At 40.4% G+C, this 22,598-nt stretch overlaps 1 protein-coding gene across 6 annotated transcripts in view; it reads right to left on the bottom strand.

Moving 5' to 3' along the window:
- Positions 1–22,598, bottom strand: part of LIMCH1 (LIM and calponin homology domains 1) — a 91,038-nt gene that overhangs the window by 19,913 nt on the left and 48,527 nt on the right. For 5 of the 6 annotated variants that reach the window (XM_065877966.1, XM_065877963.1, XM_065877965.1 and 2 more), the window contains 5 exons: positions 21,016–21,106; positions 19,263–19,426; positions 15,430–15,535; positions 10,715–10,755; positions 130–210 (listed from right to left, as the gene is read on the bottom strand). In XM_065877966.1, the coding sequence (XP_065734038.1) occupies positions 130–210; positions 10,715–10,755; positions 15,430–15,535; positions 19,263–19,426; positions 21,016–21,106 (483 nt within the window). Of the gene's footprint in view, positions 1–129; positions 211–4,341; positions 4,345–10,714; positions 10,756–15,429; positions 15,536–19,262; positions 19,427–21,015; positions 21,107–22,598 lie in introns of all 6 variants that reach the window. The other variant, XM_065877964.1, reaches the window with a different exon arrangement.

Below are 22,598 nucleotides of genomic sequence, written 5' to 3' on the forward strand. Positions count from 1 at the left end.
CTCAACGACTTCTGAGAAGAAGCTGATTCCATGTATTTCCTGGGCTAAACATCTATTTAATACAGCAGAAATTAAGAGAGCATCACCAAAAAGAAGGAAAAAAATAAAAAGCAGCAAACCCAGTCCTACCTGGAGCAAACGTTCCTGCTCCTGTTGCCATTTTTCCTGTCGCCTGCGTTCCTCTTCCGGGTCCCAAGACCACAACTTCAACTGTTTAGAATATAAAACCATGATCAGAACTGAGCCATGTCCTCAAGGCCAGGCCAGGACAAGGGGCACAATTAGCTCACGGTTTGACACCATGATGGACACACAGAAGCAGAAACCTTCCCGTATCTAAAGGTGCTCTTTGTTGGCAGAAACCACTTTTTTTTTTTTGCGGTACATGGGCCTCTCACTGATGTGGCCTCTCCCGTTGCGGAGCACAGGCTCCGGACGCGCAGGCTCAGCGGCCATGGCTCACGGGCCCAGCCGCTCCGCGGCATGTGGGATCCTCCCGGATCGGGGTACAAACCCGCGTCCCTTGCATCGGCAGGCGGACTCCCAACCACCGCGCCACCAGGGAAGCCCAGAAACCACTTTTTAATCCTAGTCCTTCTTTGGTTTACTTCCAATACGCTGGTATGATTCTGTGAACCTTTTCGGAGCTAACGAAAACGCGAAGTAATTAGCCACTGGCATGGGAAGGCTTTTGCTTTGTTTCTCTTAGAAGTGATTTCTTAAATGTATTCATGCTCCTAAGCATAAGACACTCATTCTGCATATTGACCCCGGGTCCAAGCAAATAGGAATGCTTACTTCAGCAGTACTGCATTTTGTGAGAAGTGGTGTTTGCTGTGCTACAGAACTAATCTTTTATACTGCTATTATTGCTTTTCCACCCCAGTTTTCTCTAAAGTGGGATCATTTAACTCACCAGTGTTCACCAGCATCACCAGAGATCCAGACAAGGGGAGTCCCTGATCAGGGCCCACAAAACAAACCCACAGACTTTGGTTTGTTTGGTCTTTTAAAAAAGGTTTTTGCGATTTTGAGAACCAAGTGAGAAAACGGGAATAATGGGAGGAGGATGCACGAACCAAAGTGGGCACCCAGGCCACGGAATATGAATGAGATTGAGAGGGTCTGAGGGGGGAAGAGAAATCACAGCTGGTCCCTGGGAAACCAGCAAAAGTGGGGAGGCTGATGTGTTTAAAGTTGGCCTCCCTTGTCACCCAGAGTAGGTGCTGAGGCAATCCAGGCTCCCCGATAACTGTGCTTCTTCCATTCTCTCTGTTTGGATGGGATAGTTTTGGGAGGCACTTAGAACTGTCTGGGAATGCTGAGGGAAAGAGCAGGGTGAGGGTGAAGGAACTAGGGAGGAGGGGGAGAGTCTGGGGCAGGGTGCAGGGCAGGCAGACTCTACCTACCCTGGCTGCCTGCGAAGCTGGACAGAGTCAGTCCTGTCCAAGGTTTAGATGGGTCTAGCTACTGCCCAAGATAGCTGGGCCAGCCCACCTCCCCTGCCCTGCCCCCAGTAATCCAGGCTACCACTCAGGTGCACAATGGCTGGCCCATCCAGGGAAGTCTCCAGGCTGAGAACACGAGCTAGGCCATGGCTGTTACTCAATTTTTAACATTATAAATATCTATAGCTTTAATGTATTTAGACATGTGAAATGTGGGCCTCGGTGGATACTCTTGCTGTGGTTCCTGCAAATGGTAGGGATGGTCACAAAAAGTCAGAGAAAGGTGGCCAAATCAGGGAGGGAAATGTATTTCCTATATGCCACTCTTGGGATTCATACTGCATATCCGCATATGAAAGCCTCTGACAAGTTATGCAGGAGAAAAACTATTTTATTGTATAAAATCCAGAGTTTCCCAAATTTCCTTGGATGACCATAAAATGTCATCTAAATATGGATCCCAGGTGGAAAATTCTCCTGGAATTAATGGAGTTGGAGGTTGGCTCCACTTGGCATTTTCCTAAGACTTGGAAGCGGTTTAAATGTTCAGACCCTCTCTCAGGGGCATGGCCCTTCTTTGACTTTTGATGAAAAGGGTGTGGTAATGTGAATAAAGCTATAGGGAGCCCAATGGGGAAAGTCCAACAGCAGGAAGATAAGTGCAACAATTAGAAATTATGTAGTTAATTTTCAGATTTCCCTAGGTTGTGATGGCAAGAATAAGTCAGGAGTAAGCAGCAACAGGAGGGAGAAGTATGGGATATGGGGATTGAGCACAGAAGAAAATATGGAATATTTGTTAGAAAGCAAGAAAGAAAAACAATGAGCATTTTCAGAGGAAGATAAAGAGGAAGAGACCACTGTGATAAAGAGGAGGGCAAGAGAAGTGGTCATGCTCCTTTTTCGGTGACTATTTGCTGAGCACTTACTTATGACCAGGTGGCATAGCAGGAGGCCAAGAGCCCCAGCCTCATGGAGCTTACAGCTGAGAGTGGGGGTTGGGGGTGGGCTTGTGAGGGAGTGACCCATATGTAAACGATCCCCAGGAGACAGTGGGATAATTACCATAACAGAGATAGAAAAGGTTCCAGAGAAAGAATGCAGAGCATTTGGCACACTTTGTTCTATAATTTATCTGTTTACAGATCTGGATCTTTCTCTGGCCTAGGGGTTCCTTGAGAGCAAAGAGGGCCCTTTATCCTGCCTAAGTATCTCAAGACCTTGAATTTTTAGGTCTTCAGGAAATGTTCGTTGAATAAATAAATGGAATAACTTCATGCTGGGTAATGCATCCTCTTCTCTCCCCTTTGTAAACCCTATAGCTTTGGGCCACTTCACGTCTGAGCAAAACTGCCCCGAGTCTATTGAATTCAGACTAATGGAATGCTTACTTCCCCTCAACCTTCTCTTATTTTCCAATTTCTTTTAATTTTCCATTCTATGAAGAGCTATTTATCATCAAAAGAACATCAAATTTAGGTGGGTACTTTCGAGAATTCACCTATATAGGTCAGTCATTTTTCTCTTTCTTATTCTATTTTCCATACACAGAAATAAGAATGTATCTCTGTAGGACACCCTTCCTCTCCATCCCTGCCAGGGGGGACTAGAACAATTTGACATGGTTGTTCCCGTGTCATATAAAATGGAACTCAATGGGTTATGTTATACTACTCTTCAGATCTGTGCCATGAATGCCAGCCTTGAGGTCCTCTAGGGGGTCCCATCCTCTGTGGATGTACTCAGCTTCCCAACAAACTCAGGATTCCCAGTACTGGCTTAAGACTGAGCCTCCACAAATGGCTGGTAGTTCTGGAACGTGGCTGGAGATATTGAGGGGGTTTTGTGACGGGTGATGGGTCCCTTCTCCATTCTGCACAGGTACTTAGGAATTCCCAAAGTGAGACAATTTACCTATAGATAAGAATTGGTGTTGGCTATGGTGGGCCTCTTGGATTAGCTACTGGGGAGGATTCGTTCATGTATTGGGCACTGTGCTACAGGCTTCTGTGTACTTATTTCAAAGAAAGCCCACAACACTCTGAAAGTACTATTATCTCATTGTACTACCAAGGAAGACAAGGTTCAGAGAAGTTATACGGCACCTTCAGGGTCATATGGTTAGTAAATCTGTAATCAAAGGTGCAGCAGTGATTATGCAGCTACACCTGGGGGCCTCAGGAAACGCTACAGTTGACTGTGCCATAGAGGAAGGCTCCAAACCAATGCAAATTTCAGAGGGTGAGTATTCCAGGCCCAGCATTGGAAACACTCAGTTCATAGAAGAGTCAGGTCTATGGAGAATGTCCAGGTATAATTCAGCAGCAAGGAATTTCTACAGTGTCATGGCATTTTAATTAGAAAGTGCTCTTTTTATTTCATCCAAATAAAGAATTGAAATCTAAATGTACAATTAATATTATTCAAGATACTGATATTCAAGATGGCGGAGGAGTAGGTAGACATGGAGTTCATCTCTCTCCACATAGGAATACATCTATAGATGCAACAGTTCTCACAGAACACCGGCTGAAAACTAGCAGAAGACCTTGGACACCAGAAAGGACTATAAAGATCCCTTCATAACTGGAAGGGAAGCATTTGAGGCTGTCAGAAGAGGGTGAAGCAGCCGATCTGTGGCAGACGGGACAGAGTGAGAAATACACAGTCGGTCCGTACCACAGCCCTACATGTCCCAGACTGGGACGTGTGTTCACAGGCTGCCCCTCCAAGAGCAGAGGCAGTGAGAGGACGTGTGAGCACCGGTCTTCACGGGGAAGCAGTAGGGACAGAGCCCGGCACCACCTCCTGGTTCTCCCTTTCAGGGAAACCAGGGAAACAAGAACTAGCAAGAGCTTGACAAATGCCTGGCTTTGAATTGGAGACCATTCACCTGCTTATTGTTTCATTCCTGGAAATTTCACTGCAACTAAGTAAGAAAAAAAAATACCTGAAAGAAAGAAAACAAAGAACAAAATACCCCAGAATTCCTAAAAAACAGGTCTTGGTGCTCTGGCCGGGTGTCAGGCCTGAGCCTCTGAGGTGGGAGAGCCGAGTTCAGGACATTGGTCCACCAGAGACCTCTCAGCCCCATGTAATATCAAATGGCGACAGCTCTCCCAGAGAGCTCCATCTCAACGATAAGACCCAGCTCCACTCAACGACCAGCAAGCTACAGTGCTGGACACCCCATGCCAAACAACTAGCAAGATGGGAACACAAACCCACCCATTAGCAAAGACGTTGCCTAAAATCATAATAAGGCCACAGACACCCCAAAACACACCACCGGACTTGGTCCTGCCCACCAGAAAGACAAGATCCAGCCTCATCCACCAGAACACAGGCACCAGGACCCTCCACCAGGAAGCCTACACAACCCACTGAGCCAAGCTTACCCACTGGGGCCAGACAACAAAAACAACGGGAACTACGAACCTGCAGCCTGCGAAACAGAGACCCCGAACATAGTAAGTTAAGCAAAATGAGAAGACAGAGAAATACACAGCAGATGAAGGAGCAAGGTAAAACCCCCCCAGACCAAACAAATGAAGAGGAAATAGGCAGTCTATGTGAAAAAGAATTCAGAGTAATGATAGTAAAGATGATCCAAAATCTTGGAAATAGAACAGAGAAAATACAAGAAACATTTAACAAGGACCTAGAAGAACTAAAGAGCAAACAAACAATGATGAACAACAAAATAAATGAAATTTAAAATTCTCTAGAAGGAATCAATAGCAGAATAACTGAGGCAGAAGAACAGATAAGTGACCTGGAAGATAAAATAGTGGAAATAACTACCGCAGAGCAGAATAAAGAAAAAAGAATGAAAAGAGTTGAGGACAGCCTCAGAGATCTCTGGGACAACATTAAACACACCAACATTCGAATTATAGGGGTCCCAGAAGAAGAAGAGAAAAAGAAAGGGTCTGATAAAATATTTGAAGATATTAAAGTTGAAAACTTCCCTAACATGGGAAAGGAAATAGTCAATCAAGTCCAGGAAGCACAGAGAGTCCCATACAGGATAAATCCAAAGAGAAACATGCCAAGACACATGTTAATCAAACTATCAAAAATTAAATACAAAGAAAAAATATTATAAGAAGCAAGGGAAAAACAACAAATAACTTACAAGGGAATCCCCATAAGGTTAACAGCTGATCCTTCAGCAGAAACTCTGCAAGCCAGAACGGAGTGGCAGGATATATTAAAAGTGATGAAAGGGAAAAACCTACAACCAAGATTACTCTCCCCAGCAAGGATCTCGGTTAGATTCAGTGGAGAAATTAAAAGCTTTACAGACAAGCAAAAGCTAAGAGAATTCAGCACCATCAAACCGCCTCTACAGCAAATGCTAAAGGAACTTCTCTAGGCAGGAAACACAAGAGAAGGAAAAGACCTACAATAACAAACTCAAAACAGTTAAGAAAATGGTAAAAGGAACATACATATAGATAACTACCTTAAATGTAAATGGATTAAATGCTCCAACCAAAAGACATAGATTGGTTGAATGGATACAAAAACAAGACCCATACATATGCTGTCTACAAGATACCCACTTCAGACCTAGTGACACATACAGACTGAAAGTGAGAGGATGGAAAAAGATATTCCATGCAAATGGAAATCAAAAGAAACCTGGAGTAGCAATTCTCATATCAGACAAAATAGACTTTAAAAGAAAGACTATTATAAGAGACAAAGAAGGACACTACATAATGATCAAAGGATCAATCCAAGAAGAAGATATAACAATTGTAAATATTTATGCACCCAACATAGGAGTACCTCAATACATAAGGCAAATGCTAACAGCCATAAAAGGCGAAAGCGACAGTAACACAATCATAGTAGGGGACTTTAACACCCCACTTTCACCCATGGACAGATCATCCAAAATGAAAATAAATAAGGAAACACAAGCTTTAAATGATACATTAAACAAGATGGACTTAATTGATATTTATAGGACATTCCATCCAAAAACAGGATATTACACTTTCTTCTCAAGTGTTCATGGAACATTTCCCAGGATAGATCATATCTTGGGTCACAAATCAAGCCTTTGTAAATTTAAGAAAATTGAAATCATATCAAGTATCTTTTCCGACCACAATGCTATGAGACTAGATATCAATTACAGGAAAAAATCTGTAAAAAACAAAAGCACATGGAGGCGAAACAATAGACTATTAAATAACCAAGAGGCCACTGAAGAAATCAAAGAGGAAATAAAAAAATACCTAGAGGGCTTCCCTGGTGGCGCAGTGGTTGAGAGTCTTCCTGCCGATGCAGGGGACACCGGTTCGTGCCCCGGTCTGGGAAGAGCCCACCTGCCGCGGAGCGGCTAGGCCCGTGAGCCATGGCCGCTGAGCCTGCATGTCTGGAGCCTGTGCTCCACAACGGGAGAGGCCACAACAGTGAGAGGCCCATGTACCGCAAAAAAACCCAAAAAAACCCAAAACCTAGAAACAAATTACAATGAAAACACAATGACCCAAAACCTATGGCATGCAGCAAAAGCAGTTCTAAGAGGGAAGTTTATAGCAATACAATCCTACCTCAAGAAACAAGAACATCTCAAATAAACGACCTAACCTTACACCTAAAGCAGTTAGAGAAAGAAGAACAAAAAACCTCAAAGTTAGCAGAAGGAAAGAAATCATAAAGATCAGATCACAAATAAATGAAAAAGAAATGAAGGAAATGATAGCAAAGATGAATAAAACTAAAAGCTGGTTCTTTGAGAAGATAAACAAAGTTGATAAACCATTAGCCAGACTCCTCAAGAAAAGAAGGGAGAAGACTCAAATCAATAGAATTAGAAATGAAAAAGGAGAAGTAACAACTGACACTGCAGAAATACAAAGGATCATGACAGATTACTACAAGCAACTATATGCCAATAAAATGGACAATCTGGAAGAAAGGGACAAATTCTTAGAAAAGCACAACGTTCTGAGACTGAACCAGGAAGAAACAGAAAATATAAATAGACCAATCACAAGGACTGAAATTGAGACTGTGATTAAAAATCTTCCAACAAACAAAAGCCCAGGACCAGATGGCTTCAGAGGCGAATTCTATCAAACATGTAGAGAAGAGCTAACACCCATCCTCTCAAACTCTTCCAAAATATAGCAGAGGGAGGAACACTCCCAAACTCATTCTACAAGGCCACCATCACCCTGATACCAAAACCAGACAAAGATGCCACAAACAAAGAAAACTACAGGCCAATATCATTGATGAACAGAGATGCAAAAATCCTCAACAAAATACTAGCAAACAGAATCCAACAGCACATTAAAAGGATCACACACCATGATCAAGTGGGGTTTATCCCAGGAATGCAAGGTTTCTTCAACACATGCAAATCAATCAGTGTGATAAACCATATCAACAAACTGAAGGAGAAAAACCACATGATCATCTCAATAGATGCAGAAAAAGCTTTTGAGAAACTTCAACACCCATATATGATAAAAAACCCTCCAGAAAGTAGACATAGAGGGAACTTACCTCAACATAATAAAGGCTATATAGGACAAACCCACAGCATCGTTCTCAATGGTGAAAAACTGAAACCATTTCCACTAAGATCAGGAACAAGACAAGGTTGTCCACTCTCACCACTATTTTTCAACATAGTTTTGGAAGTTTTAGCCACAGCAATCAGAGAAGAAAAAGAAATAAAAGCAATCCAAATTGCAAAAGAAGAAGTAAAACTGTCACTGTTTGCAGATGACATGATATTATACATAGAGAATCCTAAAGATGCTACCAGAAAACTACTAGAGCTAATCAATGAATTTGGTAAAGTAGCAGGATACAAAATTAATGCACAGAAATCTCTTGCATTCCTATACACTAATGATGAAAAATCTGAAAGAGAAATTAAGGAAACACTCCCATTTACCACTGCAACAAAAAGAATAAAATACCTAGGAATAAACCTACCTAAGGAGACAAAAGACCTGTATGCAGAAAACTATAAGACACTGATGAAAGAAATTAAAGATGTTACAAACAGATGGAGAGATATACCATGTTCTTGGATTGGAAGAATCAACATTGTGAAAATGACTATCCTACCCAAAGCAATCTACAGATTCAGTGCAATCCCTATCAAACTACCAATGGCATTTTTCACAGAACTAGAACAAAAAACTGCACAATTCGTATGGAAACACAAAAACCCCGAATAGCCAAAGCAATCTTGAGAAAGAAAAACCGAGCTGGAGGAATCAGGCTCCCTGGCTTCAGACTATACTACAAAGCTACAGTAATCAAGACAGTATGGTACTGGCACAAAAACAGAAATATAGATCAATGGAACAGGATAGAAAGCCCAGAGATAAACCCACACACATATGGTCACCTTACCTTTGATAAAGGAGGCAAGAATATACAAGGGAGGAAAGACAGCCTCTTCAATAAGTGGTGCTGGGAAAACTAGACAGCTACATGTAAAAGAATGAAATTAGAACACTCCCTAACACCATACACATAAATAAACTCAAAATGGATTAAGGACCTAAATGTAAGGTCAGGGACTATAAAACTCTTAGAGGAAAACATAGGCAGAATACTCCACGACATAAATCATAGCAAGATCCTTTTTGACCCACCTTCTAGAGAAATGGAAATAAAAACAAAAATAAACAAGTGGGACCTAATTAAACTTAAAAGCTTTTGCACAGCAAAGGAAACCATAAACAAGACGAAAAGACAATCCTCAGAATGGGAGAAAATATTTGCAAACGAACCAACTGACAAAGGATTAATCTCCGAAATATACAAGCAGCTTATGCAGCTCAATATCAAAAAAACAAACAACTCAATCCAAAAATGGGCAGAAGACATTTCTTCAAAGAAGATATACAGACTGCCAACAAACACATGAAAGGATGCTTAACATCACTAATCATTAGGGAAATGCAAATCAAAACTACAATGAGGTATCATCTCACACCCGTCAGAATGGCCATCATCAAAAAATCTACAAACAATAAATGCTGGAGAGGGTGTGGAGAAAAGGGAACCCTCTTGCACTGTTGGTGGGAATGTACATTGATACAGCCACTATAGAGAACTGTATGGAGGTTCCTCAAAAAACTAAAAATAGAACTACCATACGACCCAGCAATCCCACTAACTGGGCATATACCCTGAGAAAACCATAATTATAAAAGAGTCATGTACCACAATGTTCATTGCAGCTCTATTTACAATAACCAGGACATGGAAGCAACCTAAGTGTCCACTGACAGATGAATGGATAAAGAAGATGTGGCACATATACACAATGGAATATTACTCAGCCATAAAAAGAAACGAAATTGAGTTATTTGTAGTGAGGTGGATGGACCTAGAGTCTGTCATACAGAGTGAGGTAAGTCAGAAAGAGAAAAACAAATTCCGTATGCTAACACATATATATGGATCTAAAAAAAAAAATGGTTCTGAAGAACCTAGGGGCAGGACAGGAATAAAGACGCAGATGTAGAGAATGGACTTGAGGACACGGGGAGGGGGAAGGGTAAGCTGGGACGAAGTGAGAGAGTGGCATGGACATGTATACACTACCAAATGTGAAATAGATAGCTAGTGGGAAGCAGCTGCACAGCACAGGGAGATCAGCTCGGTGCTTTGTGTCCACCTAGAGGGGTGGGATAGGGAGCATGGAGGGAGATGCAAGAGGGAAGAGATATGGGGATATGTGTATACGTATAGGTGATTCACTTTGTTATATAGCAGAAACTAACACACCATTGTAAAGCAGTTATACTCCAATAAAGATGTTAAAAAATATATATTATTCAAGATACTGATTGTGAGCAGGAATATGACCCAGACAGCATGGGTCTCCCAGAGGAAGTCCAGGCTGGGCCCTGTCTGCCGATGATACACTGTGTTAAAGTATTGCCTTCATTTAAAAAGCTGATTTTGAATGCCTACAGAAGTTGCATATTTTATTACTAATTCCTTATGTCACATTCATTTTGGTTGTTTCTTTTAGATTTTACTTTCCTGACTCACCATTTTGCTTCCAGGCATGATAACAACTGTGCAAAATGATAATCCATCTCTTTCTCTATGATTCAACTGACAGCATTATATCCGACAAAAATATTCTTTTACAATCAAAAGTTTGGAGACCGTTTTTGATTGAATCCCCTTTAAGTGAATCAAATACCTTATAAATTAAAATCACACTAAATGCATGATCTTATTCCTCAGTAGGAATTACTTACAGGCGTAGTTACAGGTGACTTTTCACTGCTTGGAGAATCCACTGTACAGAAAGAAAGGAAAAAAGATCACAATGTGAGTAGCTTCTAATTGTCTTTCTTTTTTGATCGTCTCAGTGGAGTGCGGTTCCTATGTCAGCTTCAGACCACCTTTTTTTGGTTAGCCAAGAGCATTAGAAAATCATGATAAAGCAGACCCCTGAAGCAGCTTGTACCCATCACCAAGAGAAGTTATGACCAGTGTAATATGATTGATCACATCAATTAGCACCAGGTACTACATTATAGGAAGCGAAATCTATTCCTATGAGTGCTCATTTTAAGGCACCTTGCACTCTGGCTTGACTGACCAGTTCCCTCACTGTCTGACACAGAGAAGGATCACACAGAGAGAGGCCAGATGTCATCCAGGAAGTAGAGAAGGTGACACAGTTAACAAGAGGACCGTTACCAGTTCCAGGTAAATGCTTCTAATCTTTGTTTAAAAAAAAAAGAAGAAGACCATAAAGAAAGAGGTGAATATTATTTCTTTGGATTTTCAAAATCAAAGTAAAATTCTGCGAATTTCCCCCAATTTTAGTACTGATAACTGGCACTGACATCAATGAACCAGCTCTTTGCTAACTGTGTGCCCCTGGAATCAGAAATGAAGAAAAGTACCAGATATAATTGGTTGCCCACAACATGGATTTTGCAAAAAAGAAATAGAGCTCCCCAGTATGCATTTTACCTGACTGGGAGAAAAACTGGGAACGTCGCCAAGAGTTCTGAACTCTCAGCAGAACGCTGGCAGTGCCAGGCGACTCTAGATCAGATGGCAGAACAGAACAAATAGAAAAACCATGAAAACAGGGCTGAGACTTGAATAGAACCACACTCCCAAGTACTAATGGAGGTTTGGCTGTCATCAGAACAAGGATTGAGAGTGAAAGTATCCAAAGTACAAAATACCTCAATAAAATGCACACAAAACCCGAAGATGTGGACAAAAGTCCATAGATGGGCCAGTTTATGCTATTGTTTGGTGTTGGGTGGGAGTTTAGGAGCTCATACTTAAAGGTGATATTGTTAAGATGCTGAATCTCAAAATGATGGGATGATGTGTGACGTAAGGGCAAAGTGCACAGTTTACGTTGCTTTTGGAAAGCACTAGAAAAGTATAAAAGACAGCAGAGATGAGTTCAATTATTCTTACACACTTTATAAATGTTATTATGGAAGTCTGTGGTGGCAGTTATATACGTGTGTAGTAAAAAGATGTGGATGTGTGTATCTGTAATGGGGTGGCATCAAGCAGACAGTAGCTGAAGGCAAGCATTTGCATCCTTAACCTAGATGCTATGCTCATCTGTCATCATTCTCAATGCAAATAAAGACAGCGGTTTTTAAAATGTGCACACGTTTTCCTGAAACATCAATTCAAGATATCTTTCTACTATTGGGAGACAGTTGAGAAAAGGAAATCTGTCCTCTTTACATGTAATTTTATGAATGTTTTCAGAGTATTTAAAGGTTATTTAAGCACATGGGTATGTTTAAGGGAAATCTGTGGAGCATCGCTAGGGACCCCACACATCTGCAGTAGCCTGTCTGAGCAGTCGAGAAACAGACCACTTGGTGGAGATGGTGGCATCATCACTGTCCTGGGGAGAGAATGTTAGGTATGGCTCCAGGATTCCTGATCCTGACCCTACAGCTTCTTTGGACTTGATGTGCAGCCTCTGACTAGTCACTTAAATGTATATTGACTTTATTTTGTTTTGTTTTGTTTCTGCGGTACGCGGGCCTCTCACTATTGTGGCCTCTCCCGTCGCGGAGCACAGGCTCCGGACGCGCAGGCTCAGCGGCCATGGCTCACGGGCCCAGCCGCTCCGCGGCATGTGGGATCCTCCCGGACCGGGGCACAAACCCGTGTCCCCTGCATCGGCAGGCGGACTCCCAACCACTGCGCCACCAGGGAAGCCCCTATGCTGACTTTTTATAGCTGGGCAAAGCCCTATACTCCCCCGCCAACCCCCAACTAAAGACAAATCATGTCTTTTAAGACTACATTTATTAGAGGCCTTTTGCTACTTGAAAGATAGGAACTTTATACACTCCAAACAAGTATTAATGTTATTTTCACATCTACCAGTGATGTTTTTGGTACACAATTTAAACATATGCTTCAAGCCAGTGGTTTCCAGAGTGTGGTCCCTGGATCTGCAGCATCAGCATCACCTTTGGGAACTTGTTAGAAATGTAAATACTGTGGCCCCAGCCCAGACCTACACAATCAGATGCTGTACGGGTGGGGTCCAGAGAGCGGTGTTTTAATTCATCCTGCAGGAGACCCTGCCACATCTCAGGTTTGAAAATTACTGCTATGTCTCTACAATATAAACACTCCTATTTTAAGGAGAGCATTTAAGAAGGCTTTATTCCTGCCTGGAACCTTGCTTTATACTTCTGCTCTTACTGCAACTGTTCTGCAGCTACTAGATTATACTGGGGTGCTTATCAGGTGTTGAGCTAAATGCCTTGGTTTTTTTTTTTTTTGGTTTATCTCATTTAATCCTTCCAACAACCCTATGAGGTTGGTACTGTTATTATTTCCAGTTTACGGGTGACAGAGGTTAGAGAGAACTTGGTGGGTAAGATCATACAGATTAGAACTCGAAGAGCCAGAATTTGAAGCCAGGCCTTCTGTCTCCAGAGCCTGCAGCTGTAATTACAGCTTCCATGAGCCAGACAAGAGTATGGAACAGGTGTATATATAATCCCATCTTGAAGAATGATTTTGGAAATGCTCTAGTGCCACTGAGTTTTATTTTTCTTTCACCTTAGATAAAGCATGAAGTAAAGTCCCTTAATTCAACAGCACATTTTACAAAATCGAAATGCCTTACAACAGATAATTAGATGTAAAAATATCGAAGACAATAAAACTAATTAATATGGCTTAAAATATCTATTTCCTCTCTGTATTACTTATATACACAATTAAAAAGTGCTAAAAATAGGGCAGAATTAAAATCTAAATGTGACCAATTGCTGGCCCAGTTAGGAGAGTCTACTTTTGTCACTTCCCTTCAGGACACTAGGGCTGACGAAGTTAAATCAAATGCTTTGAAGACGGTATTGAACTTGTTTCCACATTAAGAAGCTAGTGATCATCAGTACCTGTACCAATTAATTCCCTCCCGAGTACTTCCTGTTATGCAGATAGAGCCCAACGTATCTCCCAGCCGTCAACAAAGACTAATGGAAGCCAAGTAGCATTCTGCCAAAGAGCTGCCCATCCTTGAAAAGAAAAGCAACAAGTCCCCAGCCACAATGACCCTGTACATCCTCTCTTTGCCTGGACTGATAGATCTATAAAGTGTACTGGGGAAAGCACGTTAAAAAAGAAAAACAAGAAACCTTATAGTTCTTGCCTCCTGAACTCTCGCCGTTTTCACATCACATCAGTAACTCACACCAGTAAAGCCCGGTGGTCTGTCTCTTGTGAAGCATAGTCCCTATGGATCATGGAATCTTCAGGACCCATCCCCCTACTGTTCACATCCCTCAGGCTCCTTTCTGGTGGTTGTGGGTGCCTGGGGTTCTTACCAAGATAAATGGATTCAAGTTGGGCTCTTAAAGAATAAAGGGGTGAATTCACAACCTATACATGGCCTAAAGGCACTTGGGGAGTTTGCAGTGGCCATTGCCATTTTAAGACCTTCATAGGCCCTAAACGCCCATATTTTTCGAGGCCATCCCTCCCTAAATTATACCAAACATGTTAAAATGTATCAAACATGGGACAAAGTGAGAGAGAGGCATGGACATATAAACACTACCACATGTAAAATAAATAGCTAGTGGGAAGCAACTGCATAGCACAGGGAGATCAGCTTGGTGCTCTGTGACCACCTAGAGGGGTGGGATAGGGAGGGTGGGAGGGAGATGCAAGAAGGAGGAGATATGGGGATATATGTATATGTATATGTACAGCTGATTCACTTTGTTATAAAGCAGAAACTAACACGCCATTGTAAAGCAATTATACTCCAATAAAGATGTTAAAAAAATAAAATAAAATAAAATATATCAAACGTATGAAATATATTAAGGTTTATCCTCAGCCTATATATATATATGTGTTCCATATAACTATATATTCTAACTGTAAAGAATTTTTGGAAAGATTAAAGTTTCTGGCTCTGAGTAACACGTTTAATCTGTGATCATGAATGTTTCTTGGTAATCATCATGAACAGCCAGGAACTATTATGGGGCAAGAAAATCTGACTTTCTTCCAAAATCACTGTCAAATTAAATGAATAATTTAGGAAGACTAGACAATTAACAGTTAGTGAACTTGACATAATATTAAGATCATAAACTCTTTATTAAAGTTATTGATTTTTAATTTTTTAATTTTTAAAATATTTAAGAGCCAATAAAAATTATTTTCGGGTATCAAATACTGGTATAGGCCCTATTGTGCCCACAGTGTCCGGCTGACAAAACGGTCTTGGCAGCTGGGGTTCCTGGCTAAGCCAAACAGAGACTGTAGCTCCAGACCTCCATTCTGAAGTGATTAATTCAGCCATCATGGACTCTGGCAAACCCAACGGCTAAAGGTACATCAACATAAAGGAAGTAATCTGCCTTGAAAATGAAGAATATTTCACTACAAATGGGCCCAGCAGAACACGTAGAACTGAAACAAAACACTTCTATCTTTTTACCTTGAGAACTGAGATTTGGCAAAGGTAATTGGCTGCTTTCAGGCATTTTGTCCAGAAATGGAAACGTCAGGGTTGCTTCTGGTTCTGGAGATTTTGGCTTTACCACCTGGATCATGGGCAACAGACATAAATATTACAAGTATTGTCCATTACTAAATGCACAGGTGAAATAAAATTTAAGGATCCATGGCTACAACAAGTCAAGAAGCCCAAACATTTAAATTGTAAATGGAAAATTTTGCCCCTTCTTCAAACCCCTTCATGCTTTTCTACATTAATAGAGAGGCCAATTTTTCAGAGAAATCAAACTAGAGCATAAAAATTTCATGATCATGTTTCTTCAAACTCAGAGGACAATAATCCATATTTGAGATAATACATCACTCTGTTTCATGTTCTTATTGGGATCAATCACGGTTTCTCTTCTTGGTACTACATAATGCTGAATTTGTAATGTCAGGAAGTGAGATGTTCCACATAAGATTTAAAAAAAATCTTACTATGTAAGTATTAAATATTAAAGTAACATTACCTTCTAATGGGCATTATTCTTGAGACACTACATACTCCCCCCAACAAATTTACACAAAGCACATTAAAGACAATATACTGTGCTTGTTGACAAAGAAGGATTATTGTAAATAACCATTATATCAAACAGTGCCATAGCGATGATGCCCTTAAGGGATTTTTGAAGCATGTTAGACCATATGACCTTATGGTAAATAGATCCAAAGTTACAGGCTTTAAAAATTCTTATGTTTGCTTTGTAAAAACAGATTTTTCTTGTTATTGCTAGTTAATTTTAGTTTGTTTCTCCCCAGTCGGAAGGGCCTTTGGTAGAACACCCTCCTTCCGATTTGTTGCTTCTAATCAACTGATTTCTGAAAGACCAGATAACCAAACTAACGACCAAAATAGAGTCAATGGACTCTGAGCAGAGATCGGAATGAGGAGTGTGGCTGTATCAGTTCCGATGTCCTTTTAGCTGCTTACAGAATCTTCTCTGATTCACTGGCTGGTGGCCATGAAGAGATTAATTTTATGGCCAGTGGGCGAGTGAGGCTCCAGAGCATTTGTTTCATCATGAGTTGATCTCTTATTTGGTCCTCAGGATGATTTAATGTCTAGAATTTCTCCTCAGTAAGATTTTATTTTTCTTGATGAATAATATATTCAACCCTAACGGAATCTTGAAGAAAATACAGTTAATTGTTCTGCATTACAGAGGTCAACCAGATGTCCAAATGAACTTCAGTGTTAAAACATGCAGCAAAACCTAAGGCCTAGATTTACCAAAGTTGACAACCCTCAGATCTTAAGCTCATACCATTTCCTCCATAGTGGAATTGACAAAAATATGTTTCGGTTAATGCCTGGTTGTAAATGAAACAGTTAATCTCAGCAGAAATGCTCAAAATACCCACTATGTAAAAGGTCAGCCTGTGTGCATTGGTACTTTGTTTTATAAAGGTAACACTCTCAAGTGAAATCAGAAAATAAAAGCTGTTGCAACCACTGTCATCATCTTTCTTTCTCTCTTTCTCTAAAAGTTAACTGTAAAGTAGAGAAAGGAGAAAAGGAGAAATTCACATGTTGTGAAAAGCATTGGGTTCAAAGACCATTATTCCATTTGCTAATCGTCTAGCAGAGATTCTTAACCTGGAGTCCACAGAAAAGAAGTCATGTGGTTATACATATTTCGTACTACTTGATAACAAGGAAAACTTGGTAATGCTGTATATTTTATGGTTTAAACAATATTATTCTGAGAATAATGTTTACCAGATAGACAAAGGGTCCATGATGCATGTACACGCGTGGGCACACGTGCAGCGTGCCTGTGTGCACAGCACACATACACACAGAGTTAAGAACCCCTGAAAACAATTTTTTCCATAGTAGGGTAGCCATGACACTGGGGGTCCAAAGATGGATCACATAGATGAGGTTACACAGATGAGGAATGCAGATGAATATTTTTTATGCTATGGTATCCATTTTGTTTGATTTTAAAAATATTTTTTCTAGCAATGTTATGAGTTTTCCTTTCATTTTATATTTACATAGGAAAAAAGGTCGATTTGCAAGAAGAATAAATAAATAGATTACAAGTGTAATGTGGATCAGGCACAACCTGCAAGGGCAGAAAATCCTGTCTGCCCCCAACGCTTTTCCTACAGTTAGGTTCTTCTGTTCAGACCTCCAGACCATTTTTTAATTCTCTATGTATGTATGGGGGAGTAGTTAGAGTCTGAAATCCCCAAAAGGCATCAGGGAAGCAGGCATTTTTGGGCTCCACCAGGCATACAGCATCTCAGCATCTTAAGGCCAGGGGCTGTGTCTTATTCACTGTTGAATATCCAGTGTCTGCAGAGTGCTTGGCACATAGTAGGTGCACAACCACTATTGGTCGAGTAGATGATAGATGAACCAGAACTAGAAGTGGTAAAATTTTCACTCTAAAGTCAAATCCAAATTTAGGTTTAATTTTTAAAGTTGGAATATCACCACATAAAGTATCCAGTATGCAAGTCAGTTTTACTCTATCTTGGTGACCCATCAGAATCACCTGGGGACCTTTTGAAAATACAGATGCCTGAGCCCTGTTCCCAGAGACTGAGATTTATATGACCTGGTATCTATTAAATTCTAAAGGGTAACCAAGGTTGAGGACAAGAGGTACAAAAGATGACTTTTAGACTGTGCCTGAAAACAAACTAAATTGATATGAAAGAGATGAGACTCCAAACAAAGAAGAAATTTAATAAAAACAAGATGTTAAAACCCATTATATCAGAATAATAATTTTCTTGTTTCCTTGTTATTCAAGTTCAGAGGCATCAGAAGTACCATTACTGTAAAACAGGTAAATATCGGAAAGAGAATGTGGAGTAAGTTACAAATAAGCAAGCTCATGTACGGCAAACTAAAACCTAACTGCAAAGCTTTATAACAGATATCTATACTACATTTTTCTTTTAAATGTATATAATTTTTATAAAAATTTTTATTTATATAATTTTTATAAAAAATTTTATAAAAATAATTTTATAAAAATTAGCCATTTAAAATAAATTTAAAAAGATGTTGAAAGAATATATACACCACTTATTATTAATAGAGAGGTAGGTTTCAGTGACTTTTTCTCTCTCTTGCTCTATTTCTATGTTTTTTATTTATATATTTTATGTATACTTACACATACTATTTGATAGATTTGTTACATATTTCCATGTATATCACTGTAAATATACATTAAAAATAAATAGCTATAGGCTGAATGTTTGTGTCCCCCCAAAATTCATATGCTGAAACCCTAACCCCCCAAGGTAATGGTATTGGGAGCTGGGCCTTCTGGGAGGTGATTAGGTCATGGGGGTGAAGATCTCATGAATGGGACTAGTGATGGTATAAAAGAGACTCAGGACCCTTGGCCCTTCTGCCAAGTGAGGGCACAGCAAGAAGACAGCCGTCTGTGAGTCAGGAAGTGGGTTCTCACCAGAGGCTGACTGTCAGCGCCTTGCTCTTACACCTCCCAGCTGCCATAACTGACAGAGATAAATTTCTGTTGTTTATAAGCCACCAAGTCTGTGGTTTTCTGTTATAGCTGCCCAAGTGGACTAACACAGACATCTTTCTATATGTAGTTACATTTTTTTTTACAATGAACACGTATTATATTTGTATTAAGAAAAAAAAATACAGATCAAAGGTAGGAAACAAGATCAGGAGAGAAAATAAATCTTCATTGCAAAATGGTGCCACCATAGCAGCCAGCAGTAACATGAAGCCACGTGAATCGTGGACTTAACGGCTTTAGTCCACCTCACCTTTTGTGACAGCACCAGTTCCACCTTTCCACTCATTTCGTTTTCCGGTTTTTTCTGGTCTTTCTCTTCTGGCACCTCGTTCTTCACCTGGGGGCTGGAGGAAAGCTCCACAAAGGCCACGGTCGGGCTGGATCGAGTCACAGTTGATGTAAAATACTGTGGCTCTGAAATGGAGTTACATTCAGAAACATAAAGAACAAGATGAAAACCATATAAAGGCTCGTTGGTCCTGCCATGCCAGGAAGTACACTGAGTACATATCTTGCCCGGGGCAACACGGAGCTGGATTACAGTGTGATGAGAGGTACAAAAGAGCTTCAGGTACTAGAATTCTCTAGGCTCTTTCAAGATATTATTAAAAAATAAAGCAACATAAAACACATCAAAGAACCCCACTATGAAAAACTTAAGTTCTGAATAAGAGTCCAAGTTTACATATGAATAACACTACATGAAACAAAATGCTGGCAGGAAATATTACGAGAGGTGGGTTGGACAGGTGAACATTTATAGATAATTTCCATCCAAACTTCTTTCCAAATGAGGGGCAGCCTGACTCTTCCTTTTGTATTTCAATGTTCCTTTTTAACATCATGCTTTCATAATTGGAATGTGTTAGGGATTGTGTGGTTAAAATCAATATAATGCAATGAAAATTAAGTGTTCTCGGGTATACAAAGAAGAATTTGGTACAGTCTAAAGTGGGTGGAAAAGTCACCACCTGAGGGGGCATATCAGAATGTGGAGGTACAGTCTAGTTTGAAAAAGTATTCACTAAAATTTTTAGTAATGACTTTTAATTTACTTTACAATGCCATTTAAAAAAAACTTGGTATTAGAAAAGGGTGAGAGGTTTTCATGTTTATCAAAAGAAAAAATGTGTTAAAAATATCGAGAAATATTACTTTAGGGAAGAGTGGGTTTCTATTCATACTCACTGTTCATATTTGTGGCATTACTTTATTCTTTCAAACTATTCATTGGGTTTACCACTTCAGCATCTTTTTTTTTTTTTTTTTTTTGTGGTACGCGGGCCTCTCACTGCTGTGGCCTCGCCCGTTGCGGAGCACAGGCTCCGGACGCGCAGGCTCAGCGGCCATGGCTCACCGGCCCAGCCACTCCGCGGCATGTGGGATCTTCCTGGACCGGGGCACGAACCCATGTCCCCCGCATCGGCAGGCGGACTCTCAACCACTGCGCCACCAGGGAAGCCCTCAGCATCTATTTTTATGATATATTTTTAATCTGTCTTATCTATTGTTGTTACTGTGTGTTAAATATAACCCTCAGTTTTTAGCATTATTGATTAGGGGAAATATAACTCTCTTATGATGACGGAGATAAACTTTCAACAAAATGAGGGCTTCCCAGGTGGCGCAGTGGTTGAGAATCCACCTGCGATGCAGGGGACATGGGTTCGTGCCCCGATATGGGAAGATCCCACATGCCGCAGAGTGGCTGGGCCCGTGAGCCATGGCCGCAGGGCCTGCGCGTCCGGGGAGAGGCCACAACAGTGAGAGGCCCGCGTACCAAAAAAGAAAAAACAAACGAAGTAAGGCAGCAAAAAGCATGGGTTCCTGTTGTTTTTTTTTTTACAGCAAGATAAATCACTTGGTCAGAATTTCCCCCAGGAAGTCACTAGGTGGCAGCACAACCACACCAGTCACAGAGCCTCATTCACTACCTTTTTTATTTTCATTCTCTTAAGAGTTATCACGCTTTACCTTAAAACTAGTCTGTTATAAAAACAAACCTGAGGAGGCAACTTCTGTATTCCCTTTTTCTGTTTTTTCACCATCATTCTCATCTTCTTGACTGTTTGTTTCAGTTTCTTCAGTCGTTGCCTAAAAGAAAGATATTTTTCCACCTTGAACACATTATCCCTTTGAAGGTTCTAGAAGGTAAAGGATTTCTTTCTCTTTTTTCCAGTAGTAATTTTCAGGCCAACGAGGTGAGCTGCCTATATGAATTCACTCTTTTCTATTTCCAGTGGTGAAAGGCTGGGTTTGTCGGAAAGAGACGTTCCGTGAAGGAGAACGTAAGTGCTGGAGCAGAACCATGTTATGAGGGCACACAACCCCACTACCTCCCCACCTCCTCTGACTGCCTCTTTTTCCTTCCTTTCACTATCAGTTTTTCAAAATCATAGTTACCACTCTCTTGCTTCCAAACGGCTTTACAGTTGGCTTAGGGTCATATCACCAGTGAAAAAAATATTTTTTTCAAGTTGCAATTAACCTCTCAGTAGCTTGTCTTCAGCACAGATGCTGGTGGCTCTTAGCACTGTGCATTTTATTCTTGAAGTTCTCTCCCTTTCTGGGCTCTCAACAACTTTCTGTTACCCAACTTCTTATATTCCACACCCCCCCCCCCATCATTTCTGAAAGAAACTGAAGAAGACACAAAGAAATGGAAAGATATCTTGTATTCGTGGACTGGAAGAATTAATATTGTTAAAATATCCCCATTACCCAAAGCAATCTACAGATTCAATGCAATCCCTCTAAAAATTCCAATGGCATTTTCCACAGAAATTGAAAAAAATAAACCCTAAAATTCATATGGAAATACGAAGGACCCCAAATAGCTAAAGCAATCTTGAGCAAGAAGAACAAAACTGGAAGCATCACATTTCCTGATTTTAAACTATGTTACCAAGCTACATTAATCAAAACAGTTTGGTACTGGCATAAAAACAGACACATAAATCAATGGAACAGAACATCCAGAAATCAACCCACACTTTCATGGTCAACTAATTTTTGACAAAGGCACCAAGAATACAAAATGGGTAAAGGATAGACTTTTCAGTAAATGCTGTTGGGAAAACTGGATATCGACATGCAAAAGAATGAAATTGGACTCTTACCTTACACCATACACCAAAATCAATGTCTAAATGGATAAAAGACTTAAAAGTATGACTGCAAACCATAAAACTCCTAGAAGAAAACAGGGGGAAATCTCCTTGGCATTGGTCTTAGCAATGATTTCTTGGATTTGGCACCAAAAGCTCAGGCAACAAAAGCAAAAATAAACAAGTGGGACTACATCAAACTGAAATGTTTCTGGACAGCAAAGGAAGCAAATAACAAAATGAGAGGGCAATCTATGGAATGGGAGAAAATATTTGCAAATCATACATCCAATAGGGGATTGATATCCAAAATACAAAAGGAACTCTTACAACTCAATAGTAAAATACATCAAATAAACCAACTTAAAAATGGGAAAAGGACCTGAATAGACATTTTCCCAAAGAAGATATACAAATGGCCAACTGAAGTCATATACATGAAAAGATGCTCAACATCACTAATCACCAGGGAAATCAAA

The sequence above is a fragment of the Phocoena phocoena genome, chromosome 5, assembly GCF_963924675.1.
Source record: "Phocoena phocoena chromosome 5, mPhoPho1.1, whole genome shotgun sequence".
NCBI lineage: Eukaryota > Metazoa > Chordata > Mammalia > Artiodactyla > Phocoenidae > Phocoena > Phocoena phocoena.